This window comes from Marmota flaviventris, chromosome 2 (genome assembly GCF_047511675.1).
Source record: "Marmota flaviventris isolate mMarFla1 chromosome 2, mMarFla1.hap1, whole genome shotgun sequence".
NCBI classification, from domain to species: domain Eukaryota; kingdom Metazoa; phylum Chordata; class Mammalia; order Rodentia; family Sciuridae; genus Marmota; species Marmota flaviventris.
Window position 1 is genome coordinate 27191203 of NC_092499.1, and position 12897 is coordinate 27204099.

The following is a 12897-nucleotide window of genomic DNA, read 5'->3' on the forward strand; positions in this document are numbered from 1 at the left end:
GCAACAATAAAAGCAACAAGGAAAACAATCAAGGGGAGACAAAACAGAATGAGAAATCAGAATGAAAAATATTTGGAAATAAAATTTTTTTAATCCTTACATTTCGTGTCCTGTTAACCAAGTGGCCCCATAAAGTTTTTTCCTTCATTCATTCATTCACTCACTCAATTCATGCATATGTACATTCATTCCATTTTGAAACACAGCCTAACTTGCTGAGGCTGGCCTCAGTCTTGTGATGCTTCTGTCTCAGCCTTTTGGTTTCAAGTAGCTGATATTACAGGCATGTGCCAAGGTAACCGGCTCTTTTTTCTTTATGGAAACCAAAAGGCAAGTAAAACCTGAAAAGAAAAATGGGTTTAACTGAACCAATTAATAAATTGGGCAGTACAGATTCATAGTGTAGTAAACATCACTTATTGAACACTTAAGTGCCAGGCACTATATATCTCTAAATACTGAACACTCATGACCCTATTTCTTAATGCAAACTCTCGGAAGTATAAATAATCACTTCCATTTTCTGGATCAAGAAACTGAGGCATGGAGAGATCACATAACTTGTTCAGTAATTCAACAAAACTGGTTAAGTAGCAACAGATACTTGATCTACATCCTGTGCTCTTTATGCCATACCTCAGGCCACCACTCACTCCATTGAGAACAAATATAAAAAAATACAGTAAAGTTTAAATTTTACCCTATCACTCAATAATCCTACTCTCAGAAATGTAACCTAGAATAGTAATTTTCAAATGTGAATCGAAAAATTAACTTAATGGGTCATGACCAGTATTCCCTTTTTCTTTCCTCAGTGAAAAAAAAGAAAATATCAGAACATACCCTGAATTTATTTCAGATTTACATGTACATCACAAACATATTCAAACACAAATTTTTTACTACAGTCAATAAATATAAAAGCATCTTGAAAGCTCTTACTTTACAGCACATACATAAAAGTTTTTAAAATCAATGACTGTGTAAAATGTATTTGGAATCTCAACCATAGCAGCAAGAAATACATATGAACAGTTCAAATCTATCTTTATGTCTCTCTCTCACTCTAACACACACCCCCCCACACACAAACTCATGCATACATATTCATATTTAACAGAACATAAAATTCACCACAGTGAAACATTAACCCTCAAAAAAAAATTGGTGTTTTTTTTTTTGTGTGTGTGTGTGTGTGTGTGTGTGTGTTCCCTTTTAAAATTTTAATTTAAAATTTTTTGCAGAAGTGGGGATTAAATTCAGGCAGGGCCTCACCCACGCTAGGCCAGCATTCTACCCAACCCTGGTACTGAGGATTGAAGGCAGTGCCTCACATATGTGAGGCAAGTGCTCCACCACTGAGCCCTAGCCCTAGCCCCCAATTGTCATTTTTTTATTATGATAAAATATTCATAATATTTACTGTCTTAACCATTTTTAAGCAGAGTTTAGTAGTATTAAGTTCATTTTATACCATCACTGCATCTACATTGCCAGAAATCTCAAACGGCAACTCTGCAACCATTAAGCAATAACTGCCTATTCTCTTGCTTCCCTGGGTTCAATCCCCAGCACTAGAAAAAGGGGAGGGGGCGGGCACCATGTGTTTACTTTGTGAAGAAATGGAATTTGCATGCCAGCAGCTCTGATTTACTACTCTGATAAAGAAAATAATTTCAAGGAAATGAAGCCTGGTTTTCAACCAAGTTATGTTCCTTTAAGCTACTTAGTCTCAAATTTGGGAGAAAATAATCTTTTTTTTTTTCTTTTCCAAGTACACTCTTAAGAGCATATTCAGAAGTTCACTTTAACATGAGATACTGACTTGCTGGGCAATCCCTATCCTGGGTATCAGTCTTGGAAGCAGGTTTGCATGCTTACTCACTAAGGTCCAGGGTATGGCTCTGTGCACTAGATACCTGCATGCAATAAAGGGGTGGGGGGAGATTAAAAAGAAGAAAATAAAGGTGCTGCTCTTTCAAGAAGGTTCTACATAAATAGCATTATGAAAGGGGCCTTTTCACGGCCTTTTGTTTCTATTAGACAAAAAGACAAAGAAGACTCACTGTTCCTTCTCACTCTTTACCTCTATAGCCTTATTAATATCTTTAAATTCAGTCAATTTCAACTCAAAACTTTCTACCAGTGGGGGAGGGAGGAAAGAGAAAAGATTTGTGGCTGCATGTTTAAGAAAGAAGCTGAATTCATCACAATGACAGGGGAGAGTGTTGGCAGAGATCTGAGCTATTTATTCTTTTAGGAAAATCCTATAAAGAATGACACAAGGAAGCCTCTATCTGCAGTCTTGTTCATCACACTGGTGAAGAGTCCGATAACAGATGTATGCAGGAGCGTGATTTAGTGCCAGGAGCTGGCCCCTGATGTGTATTAATACAGCGGCAAAGCAGGACGCACCTCTCTTCATCACTCATTTCTATAAAAGAGGTGGAATCCGAGATGGCCCGATGTTAGGCAGAGCAAGCCCATTTGTTCTACTGACTGATGGCGCAGGCTTGGGCTATGTCCTTCACCTCCATGGGGCACTCAGGTTGTAGGTAGAAAAAAAAAATGCTCAGTGAAGCAGGGCTTAGTCAACAAGTGAGATGAGAGCAGTTGGGTTCAGTAGGGGAAATGTTTAACACTAAGGTCTTGTTTAATTCCCCCACTACATTTCCTGATTTGAATATGGAATAAGCATTTTATACTCATCCCAATGGCTCTGTTTTTATAAAGAATTAAAAGCTAAAAAAAAGAAGTTGATATTAAGGAGAAAAAAAGATAAGAGAGGAAGTTTTGTTTAATACTTCAAATACCACAGACTGGATGAGGACATGGGTTTTGATGCAGGGTCACAATCTGGAACCAATCCTGCCGTATATTAAAAACCAGAACATCCACCGTGTTTAGAGGGCAGCTCTACAGGCGCTAGACTCTAATATTAATCAATCACGTGAACTTGCAGAAGTGATTTAAGCCTCAGTTTTCTCATGTATAAATGGGAATAAAAATAGCATCTATCTTATGAAGATGTTGCATAGTTTAAATGAAATAATGAATGCAAAGGGCCTGGCCATATGGCCATATGAAAAGCACTATATAAATTTATCATAATCATTAAACCTATAATTTAAGATTGTCCTATATGAACCACCAACAGGTAATCATCTCAAACAGAAGCTCAAAGAGGTTGATACCAGAGTATGCTGAAACTCACTAAGTAAAGGCAGGCAGGTAGAATTCCATACCTGCCTAAGGTTTACTCTTCATTCAGCTGTCAATCATGCTATACTTGTATGGTACAGACTGAGTATCCCTTTCTAAAGATGCTGGGACCAGAGTGTTTCCGATTTGAGATTTTTTTTTTCAGATTTTGGAACATTTGCATATATGGAACATTTAGGGTGGAACCCAAGTTCAAACAACAAAATTCATTTTTATTTCATGAACACTTTATATGCATAGCCTAAAAGTAATTTTATACAATATTTTTACTGCATCTGCATTTTGGCTGCAACCTGTCACATGTATGGTGTATCACGTCAATGCTCAGAAAAGTTTCAGATTTTTGGCCAATTTGGAAAGCACAGTATGGAGATTCCTGGGAAAGCTGGGAATGGAACCCCATTTGACCCAGCTATTACCCTTCTCGGACTATTCCCTGAAGACCTTAAAAGAGCGTACTACAGGGATACTGCTACATCGATGTTCATAGCAGCACAATTCACAACAGCTAGACTGTGGAACCAACTTAGATGCCCTTCAATAGATGAATGGATCAAAAAAATGTGGCATTTATACACAATGGAGTATTACTCAGCACTAAAAAATGACAAAATCGTGGCATTTGCAGGGAAATGGATGGCATTAGAGCAGATTATGCTAAGTGAAGCTAGCCAATCCCTAAAAAACAAATGCCAAATGTCTTCTTTGATATAAGGAGAGCAACTAAAAACAGAGCAGGGAGGAAGAGCATGAGAAAAAGATTAACATTAAACAGGGACGAGAGGTGGGAGGGAAAGGGAGAGAGAAGGGAAATTGCATGGAAATGGAGGGAGACCCTCATTGTTATACAAAATTACATATAAGAGGATGTGAGGGCTGGGGATGTGGCTCAAGCGGTAGCGTGCTTGCCTGGCATGCGTGCGGCCCGGGTTCGATCCCCGGCACCACATATAAACAAAGATGTTGTGTCTGCTGAAAACTAAAAAATAAATAAATATTAAAAAAAAAAAAAAAGAGGATGTGAGGGGAAAGGGGAAAAAAATCAAGGGAGAGAAATGAATTACAGTAGATGGGGTAGAGAGAGAAGATGGGAGGGGAGGGGAGGGGAGGGGGGATAGTAGAGGATAGGAAAGATAGCAGAATACAACAGTCACTAGTATGGCAATATGTAAAACGTGGATGTGTAACCGATGTGATTCTGCAATCTGTATACGGGGTAAAAATGGGAGTTCATAACCCACTTGAATCAAATGTATGAAATATGATATGTCAAGAGCTTTGTAATGTTTTGAACAACCAATTAAAAAAAAAGAAAAAGAAAAGTTTCAGTTTTTGGAGCATTTCAGATTTCAGATTTTTGAATTTGGGGTGTTCAATCTGTATTTTCTAAGGAGAATAAAACAATTTATTATGTGCTCAATATCCAATGTATATTTTTAACAGTACTGGATTTGAACCCAGGTCCTTACATGTGGTAGGCAACGCTCTACCACTGAGCTACATTCCCAGCCTTTCTTTTAAATTTTATTTTGAGATAGGGTATCACTAAATTGCCCAGGCTGGCCTTAAACTTGCAATCCTTCTACCTCAGTCTCCCAAGTATCTTAATATCTGACATTTTTAACAATATGCATGTAGTGAATTACATAAATCTTAAATGTCTAGCTCAATAATCTTCACAGAAATTATGCAGATACATAAATATCCAGGTAATCCCTACCTGGTTCATGATATGTAGCATTTCCAGCATCCCAGGTTTTTTGGTATCCTTTCTTGGTCATTACCTCCCACACCAAATATAACCACTATTTTGGCTCCTACCAACTAGTATTAGTTTTGAACAGCAAACTAAAAAGTTTTAACCTGAAAAAATTGTTTTTTTATTAAAAATTTCATGACTTGTAAAATACTACCACTCTACTATACATAAAGATAGTAAGACTGTATCACACTACACACAAAAATAAGAATGTAAATGAAACCACAATTCCCTGGCTACTTACCAAACTGCCACCCCAAATGGATTTTCATTAACATGAACCCAATTTCCTGTCTATGCCAGAACAAGAGTCAGATAACTGAAGACTGCTAATAGTGGAATATAAGGTTTCAAAATCTAGAAAGCCACATGACAAAGTGAAAGGTACAGACTTTGGGATTAGAGAGAATGGGGCAGATTACTTCTCACAATCTGTTTTCCTATGTAAAATGGGAATAAAATGACCTACCTAATTTGTAAAGATTACACAAAAAGGTATATGAAACACATAATATAATTTAGTCCCTGAAACACAGAAGGTACTCAATAACTGGTAACTACATATAATCACCTGCACTGGGGCTAGATAGAGATGCTGCAGCCACAGGTTTCCGTTTCCTCTTGATGTCACGTGAACATGGTGGTCCCCAATGTACATTTGGCTGCCTGCAGAAATGAAAAGAGAAAATGTGCTTTTAACTTTGTACTTCTTATTGTCTGAAAGACATTACGTTTAACCCAGATGAAATCCATGACCCATTACAAACAAAACGGGCACCATGTGTCATTGAGCATTAGCACAAGATTATTCAGAAATTAATCAAAATTCACTCTTTACCCATAATACACACCACTCTAAATATTTTTACCTGCTCTCAGAGTAGCAGACATTCAAGATTAATTTCAATAAATGTTTTATCACATGCTGATTTTTATAAAATTATTTTTCATGAAAATGATAACTGCAATTGTTCTAAATTCACTAATGAAATACCTACTCCCAAGTGATAATATATTGAAAAGTTTAATGCTGCATGAACATAGATATTTGCACAGAATTTTAATAGGAAGTTTAACCCTTCTTCTACTACATATCTGGATTTTTAATACTATCTATATCACAAGTTAAATAAATTGGTGTCTGAGACTTTTTAAAAAATATATTTGTAGTTGGACACAATACCTTTATTTATTTATTTTTATATGGTGCTGAGAATTGAACCCAGGGCCTTGCATGTGCTAGGTGAGCGCTCTACAACTGAACCACAATCCCAGCTCAGTTTCTGAGACTTTTAAAAATATAAATTATGTACCAATATTGTGCTCCCTCATCCAAATATTTAGTTTATTTTTAAAAACAATAGACTGAGAACTTAAATCTTGGGGGGAAAAAAAAGATTCTCTGAAAGATGATAGACTTAACAATGAAATAGCTTATATACTGTTTTAGTTCCTCACTGTCCCCCACTTTCTCCTTTCTCTTGTACTACCACAGATCCTGCCCCTGTTAAAGGACCAAGTAGAGTTTCATCTTTACATAAACCTTTCAAACATCTAAGGCCTTATCTACCATGAGTCATTACTTAACTGGTGTACATATATCTTGTTTTCCTAATAAAGCTTAATCTCCTGAAATTAAGAACAGGGATCCTGAGAACAAGAACCATATTTATTTATACTTCTTTCACAATTTTCCCATGATCTACCAACATCAGCACAAGGCACATCCTTGATGCTTGTCAGGTACATATTGACTAGAATAAAAATTTTAGTGAGCTGGGGATAATGATTCAGTGGGAGAACACTTTCTTGGCATGAATGAGGCCCTGGAGTTCCATCCCCAGCACCATAAAAATAAAAAGAATAAAAATTCTAAAAATCAAATGGCCAACAGAATACTTAAAAGTGGTTTAAATGGTAAATACAGTAAATTTTAAATATGTTTTACCACAATATTAAAAAATAGCCAAAGTATAAAATGTAAAAAGGAGCTGGGTGCCGCACGCCTATAATCCCAGCAGCTTGGGAGGCTGAGGCAGAAGGATCAAGAGTTCAAATCCACCCTCAGCAAAAGCAAGGCACTAAGCAATTCAGTGAGACCCTATCTCTAAATTAAATACAAAATAGGGCTAGGAATATGGCTCAGTGGTCAAATGCCCCTGAGTTCAATCCCTGGTACACCCCCTCACCCTCCCCCGAAAAAAACACATATAAAAATGAATTTAATAAAATTATACAAGATGAACTCCTAATTTGTAGTCCCAACTGGGGATCAAGTATCATGGCTGAATAGTCTTAAAACTAGAACCTCAAATCTAAGAGAACCTAGGTAATAAGGGAATAATAATAAGACAAAAGTCAAATGGACAAATTCTCCTATTCAGCAGGCCCTCAATCTGGCAATTTCCACAGCGCATGTACACATATGTATGTTTCTCTAAAGAGCAAAAGCTTAAGAGTTGATTCAATTTATAAACAGAAAAATATAAGTATCTGACTGGAATCTTAGCAAGATTTTTAGAATGCAAAGAATGTTATATGATGAGATTTACAATATAAGGCCAGTGGCCATGAAAATTCCATCCAGATCATCTTTTATCGATCAGTCCCCCCACATGGAAAAAGAGTTCATTTTAAGTTCTATACTCCATGAGTAGTTAATTCTCAAAGCTGAAATAATTAATTCTGAATAAATATGTAGAGAAAACAGTTCATTTCTCATATCCTATGCAAATCCAGGGAATGAGTCTAAATTCAGCATGTTGATTTAGTAATAAATTAACACAGATGACAGAGCATCAAAGTTACTTCTGACTGAACAGAGGTGGTAACTCCCCTTGAAGCCAAGGAACAGGCAGAAAAGAAAGTGGCACTACAAAATTGTGTTCCTCAGCCAAAGAGAGGAGAAAATGTGCAGAAAAGAGCTTCCATTTTTTCCACCAACAAGGTACATGGGACCCAAACTCAAACTCCCAAGAGCTTTGACCTAATCAGTCATGCTTAGCTGCAAATATTACAGAAAGGGAAATAAAGTCAAAAGATAACTGTTTGTATTCATACTTCTTTCTTCTTTAACCAAGCTCACTAAAGAAATCTCCAGAACTCCTCAGAGTAAGTGTTAACACCATTCCTTCAACCCAAACTATGTCATCAGACTTCAGTAAGGTGTGAGACCGAAAGGACTAGAAGGGTTCTTTTCCGGTAATGTTCATTTTCTTTTTTTTTTTTTTTAATTTTTTATTGTTGGCTGTGATATATCATATTTCACACTTTGATTCAAGTGGGTTATGAGCTCCCATTTTTACCCCATATACAGACTGCAGAATCACATCAGTTACACATCCATTGATTTACATATTGCCATACTAGTGTCTGTTGTGTTCTGCTGCCTTTCCTATCCTCTACTATCCCCCCTCCCCTCCCCTCCCCTCCCCTCCCCTCTTCTCTCTCTGCCCCCTCTACTGACATTCATTTGTCCCCCTTGTATTATTTTTCCCTTTCCCCTCACTTCCTCTTGTATGTACTTTTGTATAACTCTGAGGGTCTCCTTCCATTTCCATGCAATTTCCCTTCTCTCTCCCTTTCCCTCCCACCTCTCATCCCTGTTTAATGTTAATCTTCTTCTCATGCTCTTCGACCCTACTCTGTTCTTAGTTACTCTCCTTATATCAAAGAAGACATTTGGCATTTGTTTTTTAGGGATTGGCTAGCTTCACTTAGCATAATCTGCTCTAATGCCATCCATTTCCCTGTAAATTCTATGATTTTGTCATTTTTTAATGCAGAGTAATACTCCATTGTGTATAAATGCCACATTTTTTTTTATCCATTCATCTATTGAAGGGCATCTAGGTTGGTTCCACAGTCTTGCTATTGTGAATTGTGCTGCTATGAACATCGATGTAGCAGTGTCCCTGTAGCATGCTCTTTTTAGGTCTTTAGGGAATAGTCCGAGAAGGGGAATAGCTGGGTCAAATGGTGGCTCCATTCCCAGCTTTCCAAGAAATCTCCATACTGCTTTCTTGATCTGGATGCTGATTAACTTAGTTGTGACTTTGACAAGTCATCAAGTGTATATTTCTTTGTATACTTTTTTTGTGTATATTTAAAATTTTAATTAAAAATTGCTTCTTTGAGATCAATATTTACAATATTCTGAGTTTTATGTGAAAAGCAAAAATGAGAAGCATAAGAGAAGTACTCAAGAGAATGTTAAGACATTAATTCCTAGAAGATCAACTTAGGCCAAACTCAGTAAGTCCTGGCGTTTTTTCTACATTTCCTCCATCATTTTCCCAGCTTTGCATGTTTCATTATGTCAGTAGCAAGGTTCAGGGTCCATATTCTAGAATCCTTTATGGATCTAGTCAGTAACACTTACCTCACAATTTCAAGGAAGTAAAAAGATGAAACTATTAATGTACCAAAATGTTCATAAATTTTAATGTTTTAAAAAACATTTTAGCAAAATGAAAATAAGTATTATCTACCTATTATTATGCACACAAGTTATTAAACGGTATTACACTGTGTAACATTCTCTGGGGGCCACCTGTGGACTCACTGGCTCAGCCAGTCCTCACATTTCCCTGCCCGAAGGTGATGGTTCTTTGGTGCCCATCCATGCTCTACTCAGTAACACTAAGCACTTTAGTGTTAACAACTCTACATTGAATGAACCCTGACTGCTAAGCCACCAGCCTATTATTTCTCTTGGCAGTAAATTGTCTACATTTACCATGTCATTCCCACTTCTAATTGTTGCCCTGAGCACTCTAAATCCTTCAAATTTTATAAATTCCTCTGGTTAAAACTTAGGAAAAAACTGTCATCTCCTAAAGAAACCAAGTAACAAAGCTTATTAAGACAATAACCTTATTTTGTTGTAATAGTATGTTATTTTTGTGTGGACTGTTTTCTTTCTGCTCAGCAGTTTTGGTTCTTTCTCTATTCACTAAGTTTTTACTGAACACCTCCTCTGTGCCAAGCATTGTACTAAACACGAGGATACAGTTACAAAGCAGACAATCTTTGCCTTCATGGGTTTTAACCTAGTCGTATGAGCAGCCCCATAGTTTTTCTGGTTACAGGAAACAAATAATGGAGAAACAGAGGTGGCAATAAAGAGGGGCAAGTTCATTCCTAAAACTCAGCTTAAATATGTCTTTCCTCTTAAAACACTTCTCTCAAGACTCATCTCCAGGTTGAAGAGCTATATCACAGGAGGCAGAACACAACAGCATAGCTCTGGGCTGAGTAGATGAAGAAAATTTTTCATTTTCTATGTCCCTTCCTATATTTGAGAGGAAAGAAGAGAAACTGTTGAATTGTTACAAAAGGACAATTGGGATATTTTTCTTCTTTTTTGATTTTAAGTAAATGCTTATATTTAGGTTGTATTTATAGCTCACATGAGGGCTCCATGCTTGGGAAGAATGTCACAGGACAAAGAAGGAAGTGGACCCAGAATAAGCCTGGGAAAAATAAAAAAGAATCTGGGTGCTTGGAGCAAAAGGATGTGAAGGCAACTGGAAGTGGAACCAGCAGGCCGTAGAGCACACCAAGAACACCAAAACGGCCCTGCTTGGGAGTAAAGAATATTAAGTGTGGGACTGGATGGGCCCCTCATGTTATTCTGTAGAATCTAAGCATGTGGGTAGGCAATTACTGCAGTCTCCACCTCCTATTCAAGAGGCTGTTCCAGGTTTATTTTAAATTCCCAAATAATTCCATATCATCAAGTGTATACATAAAAAATTTAGGAAGGAGAAGAAAAATAAAGAGGTTGATTTCTTCCTCATACCATTTTCATTTAGGCATACGCAACTACCTGGCTCCCTTTCTTTATAATATATTACTTACTCAATGTGTGTAACTTTTTACCATCACAAAATGGAAACTAAAAAGGGACAATGAAGAAATGAGGTAGCAGAGAGAATTAAAAAAAAAAGAGTTGAAGCTTCCCCATCACAAAGACCTTTCCTGCAGACAGAAAAGGCAGAAGATTTGACCAGATTTTTAAAAATTCTCTTGCAAGAGAAGTATATAACTATATACTGTTATTCTTGTACTGCAAACCATGTCCATCAGGGGAAGGATCTTTCAGCCATTCAGGATACAACAGAAGCTAAGTAGAAATTGAGCTAAGAGCTCTACCACCTTATAAAACTTCACTAAATTAGAGTGGTAAATGGTTGCCAGAATCATATAATATAGAGAGCATTTATAAAATACACATGTCCCATCAAACTCCTTATTTAGTAGGCTGGAGTGGGAATAGAATCAGTAATATACTTGTTTTGAAATTTGTCCCAAGATAATTCTGGTTAAGTGCCTACTTACTGTAGAAATTACTGAGTTAAAAAATCTACCAAATTCCCAAAGCCAACCTAGTCAATAAAAAAGATCTAACTATTTAGCCTAAAGAATAATAGAATGATTAAATGAATATAAATTTAGATAAAAATATTGCTCCCTGGTACACAAGCAATTAACCTAGAGAAAAGACAGGCTCCACTTGCTCCATTTCATCTGATCAGGGCCTCAGGGACAATCTACACTCAGGCCAGTGAACACTTGGGGCACAGGCTTCTTTTCTAGTGTGACTACTGGGCTCCAGGCTTTCCCTCTGAAGGCTGCATTCTTCACTGCGGCGGCATTTGCCAGAAAGGATGCAGAAAAGGCAGAGGAAATGAGCATTAAAAGCAATAAATATATCTTCTTAAAAAATTCTTACTTCAGAAATGGTCACTAATCTTATAAGTGTGAAGGTGAATGCTGAAGATTAACAATTAATTGAAAGAGTATTCTTTACATCTACACATAAACACAACATTTCTACTTTATTTTTACTGCAGGGAACTGAAAGATCAGGTGAGTTGTTTAAACTGCAGTGTTACTTAGGAAACGGGGCAGATCACCATGTCCCTGGGGCAGGAATGTACTTTTAGGTGAAAAAAAAAAAAAAATACTTTGAGAAATACATGCATGTTTAATAGAACCAATGTTGGCAAAAAATAACTGAAGTGACTGCTTTCAGTTTAGAACAAAGATGTTGAGTCACTCCTAAGGAGCAAAAACAGTCTTTTTCTGCCAATGGCACACTAATTTAAGGAATAGTTCACCTTCAAAAAATCACTTGTTTTTAAAAGCCACTGAGAAGTTCACTTTTGTATGAAGTAGAAATAAAATTTAATGTAAAAAGTATTGCTGTACCTTTTCTTAAATATAAACAAATAACTACTACTATTCAAGGGGAAAAATGTGACGTTTTTAAGGAACAAAGGTCTATCTATCATATACTCCAACTATTCTCTTTAATTACTCATCTATTCACCTCAATTATTGTAAAAAAATTTATAGGGGCCCACCCTGGGTGTAAAATACTATGTTGGCTGTGGAAAGGGGAGGCACATAATAACTGAGCTACGGCCCTGTTCCCCAGGAGCTCATGACATGGGGGAAGGTTTATTTGTAAATACAGAAGTAATAATCAGAGACAGTGAGATGTAATCAAGGAACAAGTCAAGTGCTAGGGTAAAATGAGGGAGAGGATTAAACTTAGGGAAGAGACATCCCTTACTAAGCTATGATTTTTACATTCGAAGTTAGCTGTCATTTATTAAACACCCAGTACAGGAAAGACTTTCACAGACTTGTGCATGGGAAGATCCAGTCTAGGACACCAGGAGCAGCTAGAGAGAGAAAATCACTTCATAATTACCATAGGGAACAGAGAGGGTTTGTTTCAGAGGAAGAGAGCCCCAATGTCTTTCACTCAAATCTAACACTCAGCAATCTGTGACAAACTGCTCACTAGCCCCTGAAAAGCCTCTTTAATCTACTTCCGTCAGCTGGACCAAGACAGGACAACATCAAGCTGGCTTATTCCAGCCAAAGGAGCAGAATCACTTGGC

The 12897-nt window shown here is 37.0% G+C and overlaps 1 protein-coding gene across 3 annotated transcripts in view; it reads right to left on the bottom strand.

Annotated features, from left to right (window-relative positions):
- Gpatch2l (G-patch domain containing 2 like) overlaps positions 1–12897 on the bottom strand; it is a 59395-nt gene that overhangs the window by 11311 nt on the left and 35187 nt on the right. For all 3 annotated transcript variants that reach the window (XM_027931716.3, XM_027931717.2, XM_071607644.1), the window contains exon 9: positions 5553–5647. In XM_027931716.3, coding sequence (XP_027787517.1) covers positions 5553–5647 — 95 coding nt within the window. The remainder of the gene's footprint in view (positions 1–5552; positions 5648–12897) is intronic.